At 40.3% G+C, this 26,104-nt stretch overlaps 1 protein-coding gene across 1 annotated transcript in view; it reads right to left on the minus strand.

Moving 5' to 3' along the window:
* Positions 1–25,460, minus strand: part of MTMR9 (myotubularin related protein 9) — a 90,256-nt gene extending 64,796 nt beyond the window's left edge. Inside the window, exons 1-3 of the mRNA XM_065879155.1 lie at positions 24,872–25,460; positions 11,713–11,821; positions 6,486–6,611 (exon numbers count right to left, since the gene is read on the minus strand). Of these exons, the coding sequence (XP_065735227.1) occupies positions 6,486–6,611; positions 11,713–11,821; positions 24,872–25,053 (417 nt within the window). The 5' untranslated portion in view covers positions 25,054–25,460. The remainder of the gene's footprint in view (positions 1–6,485; positions 6,612–11,712; positions 11,822–24,871) is intronic.
* Between the last annotated feature and the right edge of the window lie 644 nt (positions 25,461–26,104).

Genomic DNA, 26,104 nt, shown 5'->3' on the forward strand with positions numbered 1-26,104 from the left:
CTTCCCTAATATGGGAAAGGAAATAGTTAATCAAGTCCAGGAAGCACAGAGAGTCCCATACAGGATAAATCCAAGGAGAAACACGCCAAGACACATATTAATCAAACTATCAAAAACTAAACACAAACAAAACATATTAAAAGCAGCAAGGGAAAAACAACAAATAACACACAAGGGAATCCCCATAAGGTTAACAGCTGATCTTTCAGCACAAACTGTGCAAGCCAGAAGGAACTGGCAGGACATATTTAAAGTGATGAAGGAGAAAAAACTACAACAAAGATTACTCTACCCAGCAAGGATCTCATTCAGATTTAATGGAGAAATTAAAACCTTTACAGACAAGCAAAAGCTGAGAGAGTTCAGCACCACCAAACCACCTTTACAACAAATGCTAAAGGATCTTCTCTAGGCAAGAAACACAAGAGAAGGAAAAGACCTATAATAACAAGCCCAAAACAATTAAGAAAATGGGAATAGGAACATACATATCGATAAATACCTTAAATGTAAATGGATTAAATGCTCCCACCAAAAGACACAGACTGGCTGAATGGATACAAAAACAAGACCCATATATATGTTGTCTACAAGAGACCCACTTCAGACCTAGAGACACATACAGACTGAAAGTGAAGAGATGGAAAAAGATATTCCATGCAAATGGAAACCAAAAGAAAGCTGGAGTAGCAATTCTCATATCAGACAAAATAGACTTTAAAATAAAGACTATTAGAAGAGACAAAGAAGGACACTACATAATGATCAAGGGATCGATCCAAGAGGAAGATATAACAACTGTAAATATTTATGCACCCAACATAGGAGCACCTCAATACATAAGGCAAATACTAACAGCCATAAAAGGGGAAATCGACAGTAACACATTCATAGTAGGGGGCTTTAACACCCAACTTTCACCAATGGACAGATCATCCAAAATGAAAATAAATAAGGAAACACAAGCTTTAAATGATACATTAAACAAGATGGACTTAGTTGATATTTACAGGACATTCATCCAAAAACAACAGAATACACATTTTTCTCAAGTGCTCATGGAACATTCTCCAGGATAGATCATATCTTGGGTCACCAATCAAGCCTTGGTAAATTTAAGAAAATTGAAATTGTATCAAGTATCTTTTCCGACCATAACGCTATGAGACTAGATATCAATTACAGGAAAAGATCTGTTAAAAATACAAACACATGGAGGATAAACAATACACAACTTAATAACAAAGTGATCACTGAGGAAATCAAAGAGGAAATAAAAAAATCCCTAGAAACAAATGACAATGGAGACACGACGACCCAAAACCTATGGGATGCCGCAAAAGCAGTTCTAAGAGGGACGTTTATAGCAATACAATCCTACCTTAAGAAACAGGAAACATCTTGAATAAACAAGCTAACCTTGTACCTAAAGCAATTAGAGAAAGAAGAACCAAAAAACTCCAAAGTTAGCAGAAGGAAAGAAATCATAAACATCAGATCAGAAATAAATGAAAAAGAAATGAAGGAAACGATAGCAAAGATCAATAAAACTAAAAGCTGGTTCTTTGAGAAGATAAACAAAATTGATAATCCATTAGCCAGACTCATCAAGATAAAAACGGAGGGGCTTCCCTGGCGGCGCAGTTGTTGAGAGTCTGCCTGCCGATGCGGGGGAGGCGGGTTCGTGCCCTGGTCCGGGAGGATCCCACATGCCGCAGAGCGGCTGGACCCGTGAACCATGGCTGCTGGACCTGCGCATCCAGAGCCTTTGCTCTGCAATGGGAGAGGACACAACAGTGAGAAGCCTGCATACCACAAAAAAAAAAGGAAAAAGGGAGAAGACTCAAATCAATAGAATTAGAAATGAAAAAGGAGAAGTAACAACTGACACTACAGAAATACAAAAGATCATGAGACATTACTACAAGCAACTCTATGCCAATAAAATGGACAACCTGGAAGAAATGGACAAACTCTTAGAAATGCACAACCTGCCAAGAATGAATCGGGAAAAAATAGAAAATATGAAGAGACCAATCACAAGCACTGAAATTGAAACTGTGATTAAAAATCTTCCAACAAACAAAAGCCTAGGACCAGATGGCTTCACAGGCGAATTCTATCAAACATTTAGAGAAGAGCTAACACCTATCCTTCTAAAACTCTTCCAAAATATAGCAGAGGGAGGAACACTCCCTAACTCATTCTACAAGGCCACCATCACCCTGATACCAAAACCAGACAAGGATGTCACAAAGAAAGAAAACTACAGGCTAATATCACTGATGAACATAGATGCAAAAGTCCTCAACAAAATACTAGCGAACAGAATCCAACAGCACATTAAAAGGATCATACACCATGATCAAGTGGGATTTATTCCAGGAATGCAAGGATTCTTCAATATATGCAAATCAATCAACGTGATACACCATATTAACAAATTGAAGGAGAAAAACCATATGATCATCTCAATAGATGCAGAGAAAGCTTTCGACAAAATTCAAAACCCATTTATGATAAGAACCCTGCAGAAAGTAGGCATAGAGGGAACTTTCCTCAACATAATAAAGGCCATATATGCCAAACCCACAGCCAACATCATCCTCAATGGAGAAAAACTGAAAGCATTTCCACTAAGATCAGGAACAAGACAAGGTTGCCCACTCTAACCACTCTTTTTTTTTTTTTTTTTTTTAAAGTAGATGTTGCGGGTAGGAGTTTATTAATTAATCAATTTATTTTTGCTGTGTTGGGTCTTCATTTCTGTGCGAGGGCTTTCTCTAGTTGTGGCAAGCGGGGGCCACTCTTCATCATGGTGCGCAGGCCTCTCACTATCGCAGCCTCTCTTGTTGCGGAGCACAGGCTCCAGACGTGCAGGCTCAGTAGTTGCGGCTCACGGGCCTAGTTGCTCTGCGGCATGTGGGATCCTGCAAGACCAGGGCTTGAACCTGTGTCTCCTGCATTAGCAGGCAGATTCTCAACCACTGCACCACCAGGGAAGCCCTTCACCACTCTTATTCAACATAGTTTTGGAAGTTTTAGCCACAGCAATCAGAGAAGAAAAGGAAATAAAAGGAATCCAAATTGGAAAAGAAGAAGTAAAGCTGTCACTGTTTGCAGATAACATGATACTATACATAGAGAATCCTAAAGATGCTAGCAGAAAACTACTAGAGCTAATCAATGAATCTGGCAAAGTAGCAGGATACAAAATTAATGCACAGAAATCTCTGGCATTCCTATACACTAATGATGAAATATCTGAAAGTGAAATTAAGGAAACACTCCCATTTACCACGGCAACAAAAAGAATAAAATATCTAGGAACAAACCTGCCTAAGGAGACAAAAGACCTGTATGCAGAAAATTATAAGACACTGATGAAAGAAATTAAAGATGATACAAATAGATGGAGAGATATACCATGTTCTTGGATGGGAAGAATCAACACTGTGAAAAAGACTCTACTACCCAAAGCAATCTACAGATTCAATGCAATCCCTATCAAACTACCACTGGCATTTTTCACAGAACTAGAACAAAAACTTTCACAATTTGTATGGAAACACAAAAGACCCCGAATAGCCAAAGCAATCTTGAGAACGAAAAATGGAGCTGGAGGAATCAGGCTCCTTGACTTCAGGCTATACTACAAAGCTACAGTAATCAAGACAGTATGGTACTGGCACAAAAACAGAAAGATAGATCCAGGGAACAGGATAGAAAGCCCAGAGATAAACCCACGCACATATGGTCACCTTACCTTTGATAAAGGAGGCAGGAATGTACAGTGGAGAAAGGACAGCCTCTTCAATAAGTGGTGCTGGGAAAACTGGACAGCTACATGTAAAAGTATGAGATTAGATCACTCCCTAACACCATACACAAATATAAGCTCAAAATGGATTAAAGACCTAAATGTAAGGCCAGAAACTATCAAACTCTTAGAGAAAAACATAGGCAGAACACTCTAGGACATAAATCACAGCAAGATCCTTTTTGACCCACCTCCTAGAGAAATGGAAATAAAAACAAAAATAAACAAATGGGACCTAATGAAACTTCAAAGCTTTTGCACAACAAAGGAAACCATAAACAAGAACAAAGACAACTCTCAGAATTGGAGAAAATATTTGCAAATGAAGTAACTGACAAAGGATTAATCTCCAAAATTTATAAGCAGCTCATGCAGCTCAATAACAAAAAAACAACCCAATCCAATAATGGGCAAAAGACCAAAACAGACATTTCTCCAAAGAAGATATACAGACTGTCAACCAATACATGAAAGAATGCTCTACATTATTAATCATTAAGAGAAACGCAAATCAAAAGTACAATGAGATATCATCTCACACCAGTCAGAATGGCCATCATCAAAAAATCTAGAAATAATAAATGCTGGAGAGGGTGTGGCGAAAAGGGAACCCTCTTGCACTGCTGGTGGGAATGTGAATTCATACAGCCACTATGGAGAATAGTATGGAGGTTTCTTAAAAAACTACAAATAGAACTACCATTTGACCCAGCAATCCCCACTACTGGGCATATACCCTGAGAGAACCATAACTGAAAAAGAGTCATGTACCAAAATGTTCACTACAGCTCTATTTACAATAGCCCGGAGTGGAAACAACCTAAGTGTCCATCATCAGATGAATGGATAAAGAAGATGTGGCACATATACACAATGGAATATTACTCAGCCATAAATAGAAATGAATTTGAGCTATTTGTAATGAGGTGGAGGGACCTAGAGTCTGTCATACAGAGTGAAGTAAGTCAGAAAGAGAAAGACAAATACCAAATGCTAATACATATATATGGAATTTAAGGGAAAAAAATGTCATGAAGAACCTAGGGGTAAGACAGCAATAAAGACACAGACCTACTAGAGAATGGACTTGAGGATATGGGAAGGGGAAAGGGTAAGATGGGACGAAGTGAGAGAGTGGCATGGACATATATACACTACCAAATGTAAAATAGCTAGCTAGTGTGAAGCAGCCGCATAGCACAGGGAGATCAGCTCGGTGCTTTGTGACCACCTTGGATGGGTGGGATGGGAGGGTGGGAGGAAGGGAGACGCAAGAGGGAAGAGATATGGGAACATATGTATATGTATAACTGATTCACTTTGTTATAAAGCAGAAACTAACACACCACTGTAAAGCAATCATACTCCAATAAAGATGTGGAAAAAAAAAAAATGCTCCCTACACAAGAATGTAAAATTCCCCTTCTTTTCTCACTTTGCTGCTATGGACATCTTTGTTCTTTAAACTACATGGCACCCTGGTCCCTACTTCTTGATCCTCCTAGGACCCATTTACAGAGAGGTATGCTGGAAAAAGAAAAGTAGTAAAAAGAAAAAACAAAAAAAAACACTCGGGCTTCCCTGGTGGCGCAGTGGTTGAGAGTCCGCCTGCCGATGCAGGGGACAAGGGTTCGTGCCCCGGTCCGGGAAGATCCCACATGCGGCAGAGCGGCTGGACCCGTGAGCCATGGCCGCTGAGCCTGCGCGTCCGGAGCCTGTGCTGCGCAATGGGAGAGGCCACGACAGTGAGAGGCCCGCGTACCGGAAAAAAAAAAAAAAAAAACACTTTTTTTTTTTTTAAGACCAACAGCTTCTATTTATTGGACAATTGCAGCTTCTTTCCTAATGAGATACAGCCCATTCCTTTTTTTGGGTATTTGTACATTTCAGCCAGTTAAGGGAGAAGGGAAGGGAACACTCAATGACAGACTCAGATGTTTCTTTTTTGGTGAAAGCAAAAAACCTTTATAAACAACATCCCACTCCTAAGTAAAAGTGGGATAGAAAAACCTTGATTGTTTTTAATCTGGCATTTATGTATATCTTCTCATTCCATATGTACAGGTTATTTGGGTACTATTACTGTCCACTGGCAGAATACTTAACAGGAAAAACAAGTATCAGGATGGAAAAAGTATTAACAAAAGCTAAGAAAAAAATGGCTTCAGGAGGGTGGGCAGCAGTAGAAGCAGAAAGTGTGCAGGAAGGTCCTGCCAATCTTCCAATCTTCCAGAAAGAGCAGTGGATCTAGTACACTGGTCTTAGTAACCCAAATTATAAAATCACAAAAATCATCCCACAAAAACAAATTGATACATGGTTCTCTAGTGCTCTCCTAGATACACAGTGGGTTCAACAGACTTTTGGGAGATGGCTCAGAACCTAATTACTGTATATAAAGCTGTTTTCAGGACTATCTTTATGAAGATCTTAATGTTTTATCAGTAAATCCACTAGAAGAAAAATTACTTAAGCTGCAGCACTGGGAACAAATTATGCAAATCTCTGAACGGCAAAGGCTGCAGCACTAATAGCTAATAGATACTTCTTTTAGGCATGGATAAGTCAACTGCACCTTATTACTCGTCAAAAGGAAGTGACCATTTTCACAAGTAAAGTGCTGGGTTATTTCTCATTACCCATAGTTCTCTCAAAAGTTACTCACAGCTGAAGAGTAGAGTTCAAACTCTTGCTCAGGAAGGAAAGAATGCCAGCCATCTTCTATCACTTCAAACATGGGCCGGTAAAAGAAAGGGTACATCAGCGTGATGGAGTCCAGGGTAGACAATGCCTAGGGGAAAAAAAGAAATAAAAAAGAAAATTGGAACATTTCATGATTTTGAACACTTTCTAATTGCCAAATTGGTATTAAATACGGCCTAATAATGATGGACACCCAATATATTTCTCTAACATGGTATTTATCACTAGGTACAATTATACCTTACTGAGGCTAATTACCATGCTTTCAGCCTCTAACTAAGTTTCTGGCACATAACATACACTCAATTAGCATTTGCTGAATGAACAAAAGAACAAAACAAAGTGCACACCTACTCAGGAGAAAAATGAAAAAACTCCTTCTTGAGACCATTTAATAAGCCCTAATAAAAAGGTCCAAATATTTCTGGGGATCAGAGAATAGGTTTTGGTTAGTCAGTAAGGCCTTGGCTCAAAATCCAGTTATTAACTATACAGAAACATATGTAAATTATTTAAAATCAGTGTGTGTAAGCAATTGTAAAAAAGCTTAGTAGCCAAAGAGTCAGAAGGGAGTCAGACTGCTGGACTCAAATTCCAGATGCCAATGCAAGAGTGTTTAAGTAATGTAACCACTCTACGCCTCACTTTCCTTAGCTGTAAAGTAGAGGAAATAACCTCATAGGGCTACCTCTTAGGGCTGTTGGGAGCATTAAGAGAGAAAATGTATGTAACAGGGCTAGAACAGTGCCTGGCACATAATAAACTCTAAAATAATTTTAGCTGTTACGTGTTCCACATCGCCTCCATCGATGTGAAATTTCCTCCCTTCCTAGAGTGATATGGTCAGGTATCCTCATACTTTATGCTACACTGACCCAAAACCGGGGCAATAACTCTGTGGTCCCAAAATGAGCCTATTGCCATCTGAAGCACTTGAATTCTGGTGACACCACCAGGGAAACCTGACTAGATGGAGGAACTGAGAAACGGAACATCACCTGGCAGTTTCATCTTCTGACAGGGGAGTTTTAGAAAGCATTTCTGTGAGCGGGGAAAAAAAAGCAGCAAAATCAATTAGCATAATTCAAACTGCAGTAGTTTTGGAGACACTCAGCTGGAGGCGGAGAAGAGGGCCCAACATCATGCTAACATCCCCAAGCTCTCAGAATAAAGCTACCTCCTTTTAGGTCAGTAGAACCTTTATTTTATTTTATTTATTTAATTTTTAAATTTTATTATTTTATTATTTAAAAGATATTCTTCGCAATATTAAAAAAAATTTTTCAGCTTTACTGTGGTATAAATTGGCAGCTTTATTAAACTGTAAGATATTTCAAATGTACAAAGTGATGATTTGATACACATGCACATCGCAAAAGGATTTTCCCCCATCGAGTTAATTAACACATCCATCACCTATCTACCTTCTGTTTTTGTTTATGAAAATATTTAAGTTCTACTCTCTTAGCAAACTTCAATTACATAATACAGTGTTATCAACTATAGTCCATGTTACACATTAGATTCTCAAACCTTATCTCATAAACATCTGTAACTTTTACCAACCTCTCCCTATTTCACCCACCTCCAGCCCCTGGAAACCACTTTTCTACTCCGTTTCTATGTTTGCTTTTTTTTATTTTTTAGATTCCACATATAATTGATACCATGCAGTATTTGTCTTTCTCTGTCTGGCTTATTTCACTTAACACAACGTCCTTCAGTTTCATCCATGTTCTTGCAAATGGCAGGACTGCTTTCTTTTTTTTTTTGCGGTATGCGGGCCTCTCACTGTTGTGCCCTCTCCCGTTGCGGAGCACAGGCTCCGGACGCACAGGCTCAACGGCCATGGCTCACGGGCCCAGCCACTCCACGGCATGTGGGATCTTCCCGGACCGGGGCATGAACCCGTGTCCCCTGCATCCGTAGGCGGACTCTCAACCACTGCGCCACCAGGGAAGCCCAGGACTGCTTTCTTTTTTAAGGCTGAATAATATTCCTGTGTGTGTGTGTGTGTGTGTGTGTGTGTGTGTGTGTGTGTGTGTTTCCCTATTCATTCATCCATCAACAAGACACTTAGGTTGTTTCTATACCTTGGCTATTATGAATAATGCTGCAGTGAACATGGGAGTACAGATATCTCTTTAAGACAATGATTTTGTTTCCTTCGGATATATACTGAGAAGTGGGATTGCTGGATCATATGGTAGTTCTATTTTTAATTCCTTGAGGAACCTCCATACTGTATTCCATTGTGATCGGTACAACCATTATTTTATTTTATTTTATTTTATTTTATTTTGCTGTACGCGGGCCTCTCACCGCTGCGGCCTCTCCCGCCGCGGAGCACAGGCTCCGGACGCGCAGGCCCAGCGGCCATGGCTCACGGGCCCAGCCGCTCCGCGGCACGTGGGATCCTCCCAGAGCAGGGCGCGAACCCATATCCCCTGCATCGGCAGGCGGACTCTCAACCACTGCGCCACCAGGGAAGCCCACAACCATTATTTTAAATGCATGTCAGCAACCATTCTGGCAGGCAATAAGCACTCAGGCTCAGACTTGTCGTGATTACATTTCATGTCACCAGAGAGAGAACTTTTCCTTTAAACACATTAATGCTCAAAGAACTGAAGTCATTTCAACCCTAAAAGGCCATTGAAACTATATAGAAAATAAGATTCATCTGACTTCCTGCTATAATTTAGAAAACCAAGCACTTGCCAGTTATTCTTCCAATGAGATTCTATTTATGGCATCAGAATATATTTGGGTATATGGATTTTGATAATAAAGAATAGTTCAACCGTGCTTTATAAGAAATGCACTGGTCTTCCCTGGTGGCGCTGTGGTTGAGAATCTGCCTGCTAATGCAGGGGACACAGGTTCGAGCCCTGGTCTGGGAGGATCCCACATGCCGCGGAGCAACTAGGCCCGTGAGTCACAACTACTGAGCCTGCGCGTCCACAGCCTGCGCTCCACAACAAGAGAGGCCGCGATAGTGAGAGGCCTGCGCACCGCGATAAAGAGTGGCCCTCGCTTGCCACAACTAGAAAAAGCCCTCGCACAGGAACGAAGACCCAACACAGCAAAAATAAATTAATTAATTAATAAACTCCTACCCGCAACATCTTCTTTAAAAAAAAAGAAAAGAAAAGAAATGCACTTATTACTACCAAATTATGTCAAGATGTATAGAAGAAGGGAGGGAAATTGGATGCCAGGAAAAGGCGAGAGCCCAAGTACACCATGTGTATTTACTATGTTGTTAAAACAAGGTCAAATTACTTACTGCTTCTTTTCAGCCGTAAGGCTTCTACATAATCAGTCAGTTTCTACAGAGCTTTAGGTAATACGTGTAGCTAAATAAACTGATTAGTGTCAGATGCCAAGAAGTTAAGTAAATGCAATCAGCAAGTGGGGTAATAGGCTTTGCCTTGTTTCTTCACCACAGGCAACTTCACTAACACCCACCATCTATCTTACAAGTTATAAAAGGGATAAGAAAAAAAAAAACGTGGACAGCTCAGTGAAAATCCAACGCCACAACTGAAAAAAAACACATGCTCAACTGAAGTGGGTGAGTGGCATTCCCTGGCCCAAACAGCAGGATAGCATTTCCCTTTAACAGCCTAGAAGCCACAGTGTGTTTCTCACTCATGTCAGCAAATTCAGCCAAATCAACTTTACTGTGTTATTTCCAAATGATGAATATGTAAGACAAACAGTTCAGCTCATCTTCTCATTTCCTTAAGTAAAATTTAGCAAAAGCAGAAAGAAAAATGCTACATGCCATTTTCTCAGTACCACAACAGTGGTTCCTCTGTTTCTCTATTTTTGTTTAAAAGCCAAATGAGATCCTACAGATTTAAGCCTTTCTGCCCCCTTTAACAGTTAAGCCAATAGCATTATTTTGCATACAAACTCCAGATCAGTCACTCAAAGACAGAAGGAAAAACAAATCAGTGTCTCTATATAATTACCTAGAAAATATTGTAAACATAAAGTTAATTGCTATAATTTAGTGGCAATGATTTAAAATAAAGCAACTTAAAATCTGAGGGTAGGGGCTTCCCTGGTGGCGCAGTGTTTGAGAGTCCGTCTGCCGATGCAGGGGACGCAGGTTCGTGCCCCGGTCCGGGAGGATCCCACATGCCGCGGGGCGGCTGGGCCCGTGAGCCATGGCCGCTGAGCCTGCGCGTCCGGAGCCTGTGCTCCGCAACGGAAGAGGCCACAACAGTGAGAGGCCCGCGTACCGCAAAAAAAAAAAAAAAAAAAAAAAAATCTGAGGGTATACCAAAATCATTTAAAATGGGAAAGAAAACAGTGTGAGCTCTTCAATTTAAATATTAAATCATCCAAGTAAAATTTCTATTATTTTTAATCTGAACAGATATTCAATATCATTTCTGTAAATATAAAATACATCCTGTCTTAAGCAAACATAATTATGGAAATTCAGATTTACTAAAAACAAACAAGACTACAATCATTGTTGATAATTACTTGCTTTACAAAAGAAACAACGTTTTTAAAAAGTCTCAGCATTTATATACACACAGTGGAATATTATTCAGCCTTAAAAGGGAAGGAATTCCTGTCACATGCTACAACATCCATAAACCCAGAAGAATAAGCAGCATTAAAAACTGTAAGTCAATAAAATCTTTTTACATTCCTATAACAGTGACTCAGGGTGAGGCTCTTCCATTCAGTCTTCAATATTTGAGTCACAAACATGACTAAATATCTAAAAGAAACATATAGGGGCAGGAAAGGAATAAAGACTCAGACGTAGAGAATGGACTTGAGGACACAGGGAGGGGGAAGGGTAAGCCAGGACGAAGTGAGAGAGTGGCATGGACTTATATATACTACCAAATGTAAAATAGATAGCTACTGAGAAGCAGTCACATAGCACAGGGAGATCAGCTCGGGGCTTTGTGACCACCTAGAGGGGTGGGATAGGGAGGGTGGGAGGGAGAGGCAAGAGGGAAGAGATATGGGATATATTTATATGTATAGCTGATTCACTTTGTTATAAAGCAGAAACTAACACACCATTGTAAAGCAATTATACTCCAATAAACAAAGATGTTAAAAAAAAAACATAAGAGCTACAGTGAAGCAGAAAATAAGGTTCCTTTTAATGATTATTTATTTTCATCACATTTTGCTTCCAAAATACTTACCTCAATGGAACTGGCTATATTCAAACATTCCTCCATTCCAGGAATATCCAACTGAATAATTCGAAAATCCTTACATTTTATGATGATGGTACCCAGTGGTCCCACAAACCTATAAAAAATTATAAATTATGCTTAGGGACCTATATACTCCCAACTCAAAGTATATGATTATTTCTTTAAAAAGAGGAGGTTATAATCACCATCTACACAGGCAGACCTTCTTTTATTGCACTTCACTTTATTGAGCATTGCAGATACTGAGTTTTTTAAAGACTGAATGTTTGTGGCAACCCTGTGTCCAGCAAGTCTACCGGCACCATTTTTCCAAAAGCATTTGCTCACTTCATCTCTCTGTATCACATTTTGGTAATTCTTACAATATTTCAAACTTTATTATTATTATTGTTGTTGTTATTATATTTGTTATGGTGATCTGTGATCAATGATCTTTGATGTTACTATTTTAATTGTTTTGGGGCACCAGTAACCATGCCCATATACTACAGTGAACTTAATTGATAAATGTGTGTCCTCTGACTGCCCCACCAACTGCTGTTTCCCCATCTCTCTCTCTCTCCTCAGGCCTCTCTATTCCCTTAGACACAAAAATATTGAAATTAAGCCAATTAATTACTCTATAATGCCCTCTAAGAGCTCAAGTAAAAGGAAGAGTCACACATCTCACTTTAACATCAAAAGCTAAAAAGGATTAAGCTTAGTGAGGAAGTCGAGACAGGCCAAAAGTTACACCTCTTATGACAAATAGGTAGCAAGGTGTGAATGCAAAGGAAAAGTCCTTGAAGGAAATTAAAGGGTTACTCCAGGGCTTCCCTGGTGGCGCAGTGGTTGAGAGTCCGCCTGCCGATGCAGGGGACACGGGTTCGTGCCCCGGTCCAGGAAGATCCCACATGCCGTGGAGCGGCTAGGCCCGTGAGCCACGGCCGCTGAGCCTGCATGTCTGGAGCCTGTGCTCCGCAACGGGAGAGGCCACAACAGTGAGAGACCTGCGAACCACACCCCCCCCCAAAAAAAAAAAGTGTTACTCCAGTGAACACATGAATGATAAGAAAGCAAAACAGCCTAATTGCTGATATGAAGAAAGTTTTAGTGGTCTGGATAGAAGATCAACCAGCCACAACATTCCCGTAAATCAAAGCCTAATCCAGAGCAAGTTCCTAACTCTAATTCTCTGAAGGCAGAGAGGCAAGAAACCTATGAAAGAAAAGTCTGAAGCTAGCACAAGTTGGTTCATGAGATTTAAGGAAAGAAGCCATCTCCATAACATAAAAGTAAAAGCAAAGCAGCAAGTGCTGATGTAGAAGCAGCAGCAAGTTATCCAGGAGATCTAACTAAGATAATTCATGAAGGCAGCTGCACTAAACAACAGATTTTCAAGGTAGACAAAGCCTTATATTGGAAGGAGATGCCATCTGAGGACTTCCGTAGCTAGAGAGGAGAAGTCAGTGCCTGGCTTCAAAGATTCTAAGGACAGACGGACCCTCTTGTTAGGGGATAATGTGCCTAGTGACTTTAAGCTGAAACCAATGCTCATATACCATTCCCAAATTCCTAGGGCCCTTAAGAATTATGTTAAATCTACTCTGCCTGTGCTCTATAAACGGAACAACAAAGCCTGGATGACAACACATCTGTTTACAACATGGTTTACTAAGTATTTTAAGCTCACTGTTGAGACCTATTGTTCAGAAAGATTCCTTTCAAAATATTACTGCTCATTGACAATGCACGTGATCACCCATTATCTGATGGAGACGTACAATGACATTAATGTTGTTTTCATGCCTGTTAACACAATGCCCATTCTGCAGACCATGGATCAAGGAGTAATTTTGACTTTCAAATCTTATTATTTAAGAAATATATTTCAGGGACTTCCCTGGTGGCACGGTGGTTAAGAATCCACCTGCCAATGCAGGGGACAAGGGTTCGAGCCCTGGTCCGGGAAGATCCCACATGCTGCGGAGCAACTAAGCCCATAAGCCACAACTACTGAGCCTGCGTGCCACAACTACTGAAGCCCATATGCCTAGAGCCCGTGCTCCGCAACAAGAGAAGCCACCGCAATGAGAAGCCCGCGCACCGCAACGAAGAGTAGCCCCCACTTGCCGCAACTAGAGAAAGCCCACACGCAGCAACAAAGACCCGACGCAGCCAAATATTAATTAATTAATTAGTTAGTTAATTTTTTAAAAAAAGAAACAGATTTCAAAAGGCTATAGCTGCAATACATAGTGATTCTTCTGATAGAACGGGGCAAAGTAAATTGAAACTTTCTGGAAAGGATTCACCATTCTAGATGCCATTAAGAATATCTGTGATTCATGGGAAGCGGTCAAAATATTAACATTAACAGGAGTTTGGAAGAAGTTGATTTCAACCCTCAAGGATAATGCTGGGGGTTCAAGACTTCAGTGGAGGAAGTCACTGCAGATGTGGTGGAAATAGCAAGAGAACTAGAATTAGAAGTGGAGTTTGAAGGTGTGAATGAACTGCTGTAGTCTCATGATAAAACTTGAATGGATAAGGAGTTGAACAAAGTGTTTTCTTGAAATGGAATCTACACCTGATGAAGACTGTTGAAATGACAACAAAGGATTTAGAATATTACATAAACTTAGTTGATAAAGCAGCAAGAGGGTTTGAAAGGATTTACTGATTTTGAAAAAAGTTCTACTGTGCGAAAAATGCTATCAAATAGCATTGCATGCTACAGAGAGATCGTTCTTGAAAGGAAAGAATCAATGTAGCAAACTTCACTGCTGTCTTATTTTAAGAAATTTTCACAGCCACCTCAACCTTCAGCACCCATCACCCTGATCAGTCAGCATTCATCAGCACTGAGGCAAGACCCTCCACCAGCAAAAAGATTACAACTCACTGAAGGCTCAGATGATGATTAGCATTTTTTGGCAATAAAGTATTTTTTAATTAAGGTATGTACACTGTTGTTTTAGATATAATGCACACTTAATAAACTACAGTATAGTGTATAATAACTTTCACATGCATTGGGAAACCAAAAAATTCATGTGACTTGCTTTATTGCCATATCGGCTTTACTGAGGTGGTCTGGAACTAAACCTGCAATACCTCTGCCGTGTGCCTGTATTCAACTTTCTTCTCCCCTAGTAATCTAATTAAGGAAGAATCAAGCCTGCATCATTAAAATGTGAGCCACAAATAATTTTAAATATATGTATTTAAATTTTTTTTCAAATATATAAAGTAATTCATGCTAGGCCAATTCATTGAATGGAGATTATTAGGGGTCTTACTGCAAATAATAGGAAAAACAGATCTGTAATTAATGTATTAAGTGTTTGTGTAGAGATATTTCCAAAGCATAGAAAAACAGTTCATTTCAGATTTTACTTACTTCCAAACTTACAACAGTTGATTTGAAAAATAAGTATCTTTTGTTCAGTCTTTAAAACCTATTAACTTGCAATATCTATTCTAAGTCAAGGAAACCTTCAGAGTAAATGCCACGTGTAATCATAAATTTTGTATCAGTAAGTTTTGAACAAATTTAATTTTACCTTAGTTGGGATTTTTGTCTTCCTTTTCTTGTTGTTTTTTTTTTTTTTTGGTCTGCACTTGCTGATAGCTCTGATTTTTCTTTTGCTTTGCCACTGACTGCCCCAATTCTTTCCCATTAATACTTCTGAGTATTCCCTAAACTAAGAATTCTTAGATTGATCTAAAGCAGATAATTTTATTTATACTGTGCCTAGCTTAGGAAAACGACCCCTACAGCTACTCTTCCCAAATTCTACTGCAACTGTAAATACCCCCATGCCCAACATCACTGCACTGTGAATTTGGATAAGCAAAAATTATCAACATGGGTCAAATCCTAGCAAAGAAAATTCCACCAGATATCCACAACTAAACAACACAGTGGAATGCCTCTTATGAAATGTATTTTGAAAACTCATACTCTTGGCACTTCCACTTCTGGCAAAAGTGGAATAACAGAGACCAGATTTACCCTCCTACCTGAAACAACCAAAATAACTGGGCAAAATATAAGGAAAGACTGTTTTCAAGACACTGAACATCAGACAACAAAGAACAGAGCTCTCTGGGAGATGGGTGAGTTCAGTGACTGCCCCAATTTACTGTTTTGAGATTTTCCAAGTTATAGTGAAGGGAGAGGAAAACTGAGTGGGGTTGAGAGTCTGAGGAGACCACCTACATTAGGAAAGAAGGAAATTAATGAAGAAAATTTGGGTCTCAAATTACTGACCTCAGATTCCACTATACTAGAAATAGAACAGCAAGATAAATCCAAAGCAGAGAAAATTAAATAAAGATAAAAAGAAAAAAATTAATGAAATAAGAGAAGATTCTAGGGAAAAACAATGAAAGCAAAAATGACTCTATCAAAAGATCAATAAAAGTGATAAAATTCTAGCCAGACTGATCAGGAATAAAGAAAGTCACAATTTACCAATGTCAGAAATGAGAGAGGTTACAATCACTACAGACTCCACAGACATTAAAAAATAATAAGGGAATAAGAGGAACAATTTTATGCCAATAAATTCAACAAGGTAAATGATATGGACAAATTCCTCAGAAGATACAAACTACTAAAGATCATTCAAGAATAAATAACCTGGTTAGAGCTATATCTACTAAATAAACTGAAATGTTCAATAACATCTTCCCCACAAAGAAAACTCCAGTCCTGGGTGGCTTCACTGATGAATTCTATAAAACATTTAAGGAAAAAATACTATTAAGTCAAGACACACTCTTCCAGAAAACTGAGAAGAGGCAATTACTTCTCAATTCACACCTAAAGTCCAGCATTTCCCAAATACAAAACCCAAAAACATTACAAGAAAAATACAGACAAGTATCCCTCATAGACATAGATGTAAAATTTCTAAACAAAACATTAGCAAATTAAATCCAACAATATATAAAAAGGATAATGTATCACGAGCAAATGGGGTTTATCCCCAAAATGCAAGGGTGGTTTAACAAAGTAATTTACCATATTAACAAACTGAAGAAGAAAAACAATATGCTTATCTCGATAGATATAGAAAAAGCATTGACAAAATCCAACAGCTATTCATGATTTTAAAATGAAACAAAACAACCCAACTCTCAGCAAACTAGGAACAGAAGTGAACTTCTTCCACCTGATAAGAGCATTTACAAAAACTAAAAAACTAAAAAACTCTACCACTAATAGCCTACTTAATGAGAAAGACTGAATGCTTTCTCACTAAGATCAGGAATAATACAAGGATGTTCCCTCTCAGCACTTCTACTCAACATTGTACTGGACTTCCCTGGTGGCGCAATGGTTAAGAATCTGCCTGCCAATGCAGGGGACATGGGTTTGAGCCCTGGTCCAGGAAGATCCCACATGATGCGGGGCAACTAAGCCCAGGCGCCACAACTACTGAGCCTGCGCTCTAGAGTCCGTGAGCCACAACTACTGAGCCCGTGCCCCACAACGAAGAGTAGCCCCCACTTGCTGTAACTAGAGAAAGCCCATGCACAGCAACAAAGACTGAATGCAGCCAAAAATAAAATAAATTAAAATTTTTATAAATGATTAATAACAAACAAGTAACTGGAAACTGAAATTTGAAAAATATCACTTGAAATAGCATAAAACAATATGAAATACATAGAGGAAATTCTGACAAAAGATGTGAAAGACCTGTGAGTGAAAACTATAAAACATGGCTGAAAGAAATTTGAGACCTAAATAAGATAATGGAGAGAGAGATTTGTTTGTAAGTCAGAAGACTCAATATTATGATATCCTACGTTAATTCTCATCAAGTTCACTTATCAACAGGTTCACCACAATTCTCAAAACAGGCCTTTCTTAAAAAGAAATTGACAAGCTGATTCTAAACTTCATATGGAGGAATTCCCTGGCGGTCCAGTGGTTAGGATGCCGTGCTTTCACGGATGAGGGTGCGGGTTCAATCCCTGGTCGGGGAAGATCCTGCAAGCTGCACGGCACAGCCAAAAATAAATAAATATTTTAAAAATTCATATGGAAATGCAAATGACCTCAAATAACCAAAACAACTTGGAATAAGAACAAAATCAGACAGCTAACACTATATAAAGACTTAATATAAAAATAAAGACTGTGGCAGCAATGGCATCAAATAGATAAATGGAACAGAGCAGAAAGCCTAGAAATATATTCACTTATATATGGACAAAGGTGTGCAAAGACAATTCATTGAAGAAAAGGCAGACTTTTCAAGAAATGGTGCTACAACGATCAGATATCTATATGAAAAAAGAATTTGGATCTATACATGAACCACATACAAAACTAACTAAAAATGGATCGTATATCTAAACCTAAAACTATAAAACTTCTAGAAGAAAACATGGGAGAAAATCTTTGTGCCCTTTGGTTAGGCAAAGATTTCTTAGCTATCACAACCCCAGTCTATAAAAGAGCTAATAAACTGTATGTCTTCAAATTTTTAAATGCTTGCTCTCTGAAAGACACAGTTAAAGAGAATAAAAAGACAAGCCACAGACTGAGAGAAAACATTTGCAAATCTTATATTTGATAAAAGACTTGTATCAGAATATACTTAGGAAAAAAAAAACCCTCAAACCTTAACAAGGGAAAGGATTCTGGAAGACAGTGGAATCAGAAGCATTAGGAATCTGTCTTCCCACCTAGATAACAATTGCACTGGCAGAATCTCTTTGCTGTACCTATTTTGGAACTCTGATGTCTATTAAAGGCTTGCAACTTCCAGGGAAAGACTTGGATAATAAATTGCAGTTAACTTTGGATATAATCAGCTCTTAGCAAAATAGCAGCTACCCATTCCCCACCCCCACCCAAGTGACAGGCAGCTGTGTGTATGTTCCTGGAGCAGCTTGCACACAGCTTATAGGAGCCAGGGTGGGCAGAAAGGACCCTGTCCTCCAAATATCAGGGGTCTGTGCTGTGATTGTAGATTGCTGATTCTGATCACAGAGGTGCAAAGAGGCAGGCAGCCATTGTTGCAATTCCTCCCACTGTTGCAAGCTGCCTCCAGCCCCCAATCAGTGACTTTCAGTGGATTTACAGGGTCAGCTCTCTTCCCACTCCTCTTCATTTTTCACTTTTCCCCTTTCAGGAACCAGACATTAAAGATCAGGACATTTGAAAACAACTGTATATATAGGAAAATTAGGAAGTGACTGTGACTACACATACCCAGGCTCAGAAAAGACTTGAGAAAGCCTTAAGTTTACACCTCAGGCTGATCCTTGGCATATAGACATCCTACAGCAGTCAAAAAAGCAAAAATAATAAACAAAAGAAACCCCCCCAAACAGCAAACCCTGGGGAAGAGGGAGAATCTGTTTTCCAGAGTTACCACATTATTAGATCTAAATATCCAGTGTTGAGCAAAGAAAAAAAAAATCACAAGGCAGAGAAATTATCAGGAAAGCATGGCCCATTCAAAAGGTGGTAAATAAACAGAAACTGTCCCTGAAAAAGACTTGATGGAAGATGATATCTTAGACAAAGACTTTAACAGTCTTAAAGATGCTCAAAGAACTAAAGGAAGGTATGGAGAAAGTCAAGAATATAATGTGTGAACAAAACAGAAGTATCAATAAAGAGATAGAAAACGTAAAAAAAAAATAAGAAATTCTGGAGCTGAAAAGTATAAAAACTGAAATCAAAAATTCACAAGAGGGATTCAAAAGCAGATTCTCAGAAAGCAGAAGAAAGAATCAGCAAACTTAAAGACAGGACAATGGAAGTTATCAAGTCTGAGAAACAGAAAGAAAAAAAGATTAAAGAAAAGTGACCTGTGAGGTACCAATAAGCAGACCAACACACACACAGTGGGAGTCCCAGAAAGAGAAGAGAGAAAGAAAAGGGCAGAGAGGAATCTTGAGAAAATAATGGCTGAAAATTTCCCAAATTTGATGAAAGACATGACTATAAACATCCAAAAACCTCAATGAATTCAAAGTAAGATTAACTCAAAGAGACCCACACCAGGAACTCAAAAACTCTGCGGCTGGAAGACAGTGGGCTGATATATTCAAAGTGCTGAAAGGAAAAACTGTCAACTAAAATCTGATATCCAGCAAAACTGTCCTTCAAAACTGAGGGAGAAATTAAGACATTCCCAGATAAACAGAAGTTGTGGGAGCTTGTGAGCACTAGACCTGCTCTGTAAGAAATACTCATGGGAATCCTGCAAGGTGAAATGAGAGGACACTAGACAGTAACTTGAAGCTGAATGAAGAAATAAATATCTCAAAAAGGTAAAATAAAAGGCAATTATAAAAGCTAGTATTGGGACTTGCCTGGTAGCGCAGTGGTAAGAATCTGCCTGCCAATACAGGGGATATGGGTTCGAGCCCTGGTCTGGGAAGATCCCACATGCCGCAGAGCAACTAAGCCCGTGTGCCACAACTACTGAGCCTGCGTTCTAGAGCCTGCGAGCCACAACTACTGAGTCCACATGCCACAACTACTGAAGCCCACACACCTAGAGCCCGTGCAACAAAGAGAAGCCACCACAATGAAAAGCCCACACACCGCAATGAAGAGTAGCCCCCACTTGCCACAACTAGAGAAAACCCACGTGCAGCAACGAAGACCCAACACAGCCAAAAGTAAATAAATAAAGTTATTTTTTTTAAATCTAGTATTATTGTAACAATGGTTTGTAAACGCACATTTTATTTTCTACATCATTTAAGAGACTAATACATTTAAAAGAATTATTAGATTATGTTTTCAGGCCCAAATACATAAAAATGTAATTTTATGACATCAGTGGAAAGCAGTGGGGACAGAGCTATAAAGGAGTAGAGTTTTTGTATGTTTTTGAAGTTAAGCTGGTATAAACTCAAATTAGAGTATTATAACTTTAGGATGTTAAATTTAATCCCCATGGTAACCACAGAGAAAACAGCTACAGAATATACACAACAGTAAATGAGAAAAAATTTTAAACGTTTCATTACAATAAAATCAACTATGTGCAAAAGAAGACAATAATGAAGGAAATGAAGGACAGAAAAGCTTTAAGGCATATAGAGAACAAACAGCACAATGACAGAAGTAAGTCCCTCCTTACCAATAATTACTTTAAATGTAAACGGATTAAACTGTCAAAGGATAGACATTGGCAGAATGGATAAAAACATATGATCCGGGCTTCCCTGGTGGCGCAATGGTTGGGAGTCCGCCTGCCGATGCAGGGGACACGGGTTCGTGCCCCGGTCCAGGAAGATCCCACATGCTGCGGAGCAGCTAGGCCCGTGAGCCATGGCCGCTGAGCCTGCGTGTCCGGAGCCTGTGCTCCGCAACGGGAGAGGCCACAACAATGAGAGGTCCGCGTACCACAAACAAACAAAAAAAAACATATGATCCAACTATAGTCTGTCTCACAGGAGACTCACTTGAGATCCAAAGACACAAACAAGTTGAAATTGAAGGGATGGAGGAAAAAGATATTCCAAGCAAACAGTAACCAAAAGACAGCAAAGAAGGCTTTACTAGTATTAGACAAAATAGTCTATAAATCAAAAATGGTTATGAGAGACAAAGGACATTATCTATTAATAAAAGGTTCAACACAGCAAGAAGGTTTAACAATTATAAACATTTACACATCCTACAACAATCAAAATATTTGAAGCAAAATCTGACCGAAGTGAAAGGAGAAATAGACAGTTCTACGATAATAGTTGGAGACTTTAATACCCCACCAAACAGATATACATATGGAAACAGAGGACTTAATACAATAAACTAACTAGATCTAACAGACATAAACACGCTACCCAACAACAATAGGATACACATTCTTCTCAAGTGCACATGGAACAATTTTCAGGATAGACTGTATGTTAGGCCACAAATCAAGTCTCGACAGATTTAAAAAGACAGATATAGAGACCTCCCTGGCAGTCCAGTGGTTAAGACTCTGAGCTTCCACTGCAGGGGGTATGGGTTAGATCCCTGGTATGGGAACTAAGATCCCGCATACCGCTAGGTGCAGACAAAAAAAAAAAGATATCATACAAAGTATCTTCTCTGACCACATGGGATGAAGTTAGAAATCAGTAACAAAAGTAAAATTGAGAAATTCACCAAATTATGGAAATTAATACACTTTTAAACAACCAATGGATCAAAGAAGAAATCACAAGGGAAATTATAAAACACAGACCAAAAAAGTGACATTACAAAACTTACGGGGCACAGCAAAAGCTGTATATATTATATATACATATATATAAAATCATCTGATATATGATAAATCAGTCAAGGATGGGTTGTTAGATGATGGTTTTAGGAAAACTAGCTTGCTACATGAAGAAAAACAAAGTTGGATTCTTATCACACTTGAAACAAAGGTAGAATCCAAATGAATTAAAGACCTAAAAATGAAGGGTAAAACTATAAAACTAATATGGAAGAAAAGTAGGAGAATATCCTAGTAATTTTGGGATAAGGAAGGACTTCTTAAGACTTAAAAAGCACAAACCATAAAGTATCAATGAATTTTGTATTAAAATTAGGACTTCTGTTCCACAAAGGGCACCACACAAAAGTTAACAAATGGGTGAGAGATATGGAGAAGATATCTGCAATGTCTAAGCGAAGAATTAATACCTAGAGAGTATATAAGGAACTGGTGCCAAAAAAAAAAAAAAATCACCAGATAAAGAAACACCAAGGGGGGCCTCCCTGGTGGTGCAGTGGTTAAGAGTCCGCCTGCCGATGCAGGGGACACGGGTTCGTGCCCCGGTCCGGGAAGATCCCACATGCCGCGCAGCGGCTGGGCCCGTGAGCCATGGCCGCTGAGCCTGCGCGTCCGGAGCCTGTGCTCCGCAACGGGAGAGGCCACAACAGTGAGAGGCCCGCATACCACAAAAAAAAAAAAAAAAAAAAAAAAAAAAAGAAGGAAAGAAACACCAAGGAAATTCACAGTCAATCCACAGAAAGGGGAAAAATTTTTTAATGATTTGCTAACAAATCACTGCCCTTCTACAATCCATTTTCTGCCAGCTACCAGAATCATCTTCTAGAAGTCTAGCGATTGCTATTTCCACGCTTTCAACTCTCCAAGGCTTCCCATGAAAACCATCCCAATGGCGTAACAGGCCCTACACCATCTGGCCCCTGCTTATCCCTCCAACCACGTTTCTGACGTCTCCCTAGTCCCCCTAGCTTCTACCCCATGCTCACTGCCCTCCTGCCACACCTGCCTCTGTTCTTCCTCCTACAAGCCAGGCATGGTCCTGTCTCAAGTCTCTGCCTTTGCATTCCCTTTGGCTGGAACGCTCTTTCCTCCAATATTCACACTGCAGGCTTCCTCCCTTCATTAATTCAAATGTCACTTGTCTTCTTGAACTGACTCCAGGCACTCTCCATCCTAACATCTTCCTTTATTTTCCTTCCTGGCATTTATTACCTGACGTTGTTATATATTTATTTGTTGACTTATGCGAATGTCCATCTCCTCCACTAGTACATAAGCTCCTCATCTGTCTTAGTCACCACCACATCTGCACAGCCCAGACAGAGCTCAGCATATAGGAGCCACATGGAAGTAACTCTTTTGAAAGCAACAACTCAACAAACTCTGATCTGACCATTAGCTAACTAGCTCTTTCCATTACATCATGCTGCTTCCCAGGAAAAAGATAAATGTGTACAGTTTGTCATTTCTCCCCTAACAGATTAAAAAGTGCTTATCTTAAATACTTGGTTTAGCCCAACCAGGACCAGCATGTAGTAAATGCTAGGTAAATACGATGAAATGAGAGAGTGAAAAGCAACCACAGAAAGAGGTAAGGAAGAAAGAAAAGAGTTGGTGGCATGAAGAAACTCTAATTTGTATTCTACGGCACCACTGACCATTCAGTGGTTAATCCTTTTATTTCCTATGTGCCTATCTACCCATGCCACAGTTTTGAAGGAGATAAAAATTAACCAAATTTGTGTCCTGGTCAAGGAGCTAACATATACGTAACTATCAAAATACAGATTGTAAAATATACTTATGAAAGAGGTATAATTAAAGAGCTATAGGATTTCAAGGTGAGGGGAATTACTTCTCATTGTGGGATTAACAGAAGAACCTGTGAAAGGGGTGGCAGAGTGAAATGGTTAAACTGAATATTGCTAGATGAGTAACAGCTGAAAACTTTTACACAGGAGAAGGTGATCTCAGGAATCTAATAGGAGCCCTCTGCTTGAAAAAATAAATTTACCACCACTTCACCCGTTTTGTTTAACTTCTACTATTACAAAGTATTTTGTTTTAAGGCATAACCTCTCTAGGAATCTTCTTAATACTGTACCCAAATTCTCTTGAGAGGCAATAGAAAAAACTGTTGTCATTCATTTATACTTTAGTGTTCACTGGATAACCGATTTACCTTCTTCTGGCTAGAGTAAGTACAAAGCCATTAGAGAAATGATAATTCTGACTGCAAAGGAAGTATAACTTTTTATCTCTAAGGCACTACCCTGGAAAGACAGAGTCTGGGGTGCAAATTAAGAGGTTAATTAATTAATACCTTTGTTTAAGAGCCTACTCTGTCCTTTCCAAAAGCCAAACAGGGTAAAAATAAATAAAAGACATTATAATCTCCCATAATGGGAAGTCTTAAATTGATGACCCAGAAGGTAAGAAATAAGGGGAAATATGATAAACTGAACATTTTTGAGAGGAGGGGAAAAGGTTTTGTGGAATTTAGACACTACATACTAAAGTCTACATACTCGAAAGTGGCAAGTAAAGACTTTACCTAAATCACATTCAATCACAACTTCATAAACCTTGATAGACAATTAACATTGAGGGAATATGACGGTGCAAGGAAAAGAAATTTTAAAAGAAAACGTTGCATATCCCCCCACATGGTGTTATGTACCAAAAATGATAATCACGATAACAACCACGTGATAACCCAGCCAAACTGAATGGAAACCAGGGATCTCATTTGGATGGTTTTCTGCTTTCTAAAACTCAAATCCTCAATCTAGGCCAGAGGGGGCTCGATCTGCTAGCTGGTTGGGCGATGGGACGCGTTTCCGCAGACCTGCACCTGAGGACCCCAGGTTCCCCGCGGAATAAGGGGTGGGATAGGCACTCACCGCTTGTCGATGGCGTCGATGTTTGAATGGAGGAGCCACAGCTCCTCCGTGTTGTCCTGCCGGGAGGACAGGATCAGATGGTGGCCAGTAAGACACAAGGTCCCCTCGACGGCCGGGTAGAAAGGCCGGTGCAGCACCACATTGTCCACCCGTGGGGTCTTAATCAGCTCCGCAAACTCCATGTTCCCCAGCGGCCGGAACCAGGGGACTGCCGAGTCCCGGAGGAGCGAGACCTTTACGCCGCCGCTGGGCTGAAGGGAATGCCCAGGCGCTGGGCAGGCAGGAGGGGCGGGGACGCGGGCGGGGAGGTCGTGCCCCGCCCCAGGCTGGGGTGGGCGCGGCGAGGCCTGTGGCCACCGTCACAGGCCCCGGGAAAGCCGGGGCTGGACCGGGGCTGGGCCAGGCCGGGCGTCGCTCCCTCACCGCTCTGTTCCCCCAGGCCCAGGACTCGGGCAGAGAGAACGCTCCGCGACAGGCCCAGCCGCCACCCCCGCCACCTGGGGACCCGGCCTCGGGGTGGGCAGGCTGAGGGGACAAGAAGGAGGCCGACCCAGGGCCACTTTCCACGTCCGAGACGCTACGGACTCCTGGTGGAAGTAGCTACTCGCAGCCGGAGCCTAAAGCAACTCCGGGCGGAAGCGGCGGGCTCGAAACTCGGAAGACAGGGGAGTCCGATCCGGAAGTCGGTCCCCGCCTAGGTCCGATGAGAATGCTTCCGGAAAAACAGCGGGAATCGAAGATTTGTGTTCCTAGCAGGAAAAAGCTCTACCTGCAAGCCAACCGCCGCACCCGCCACCCCTACAAACATTCCGTTTGAGAAAAGGCTGGGGAAAAAGGGACGACGAAAAGAGATCCCTGACCTGCCTCCCTCCACTTGAGCAGTAATCCCTTTTTAGAGCGTGGGGCTGCCGTAACTTTTGGCGATTTTCATCCATTGGCCGTGAAGAGATGACTCATGGGATTGAGGCGGTGATTGTGACCACACAGAAGCGCCAGGTGTAAGGGAGGGGCGCGGCCGGACGCCGCAGACGCCCAGAGGGCGAGCGCCAAGGTGCTGTGACCTGGAACAAGAAAGAGGAAAAGCATACAAACATCTATGAAAGGGACCTAGGTAGAAATACATACAGTGCACCGAAGAGGAAGTGACCAGTCCTATGCTTTGCGGAAACTAAAGTGACGCGCTAAAACACAGTTTATGTAGCAGAACTGGCTTCAGTCTAGGTCTATGAAATT

This window comes from Phocoena phocoena, chromosome 6 (assembly GCF_963924675.1).
Source record: "Phocoena phocoena chromosome 6, mPhoPho1.1, whole genome shotgun sequence".
In the NCBI taxonomy this organism is placed as follows: Eukaryota; Metazoa; Chordata; class Mammalia; order Artiodactyla; family Phocoenidae; genus Phocoena; species Phocoena phocoena.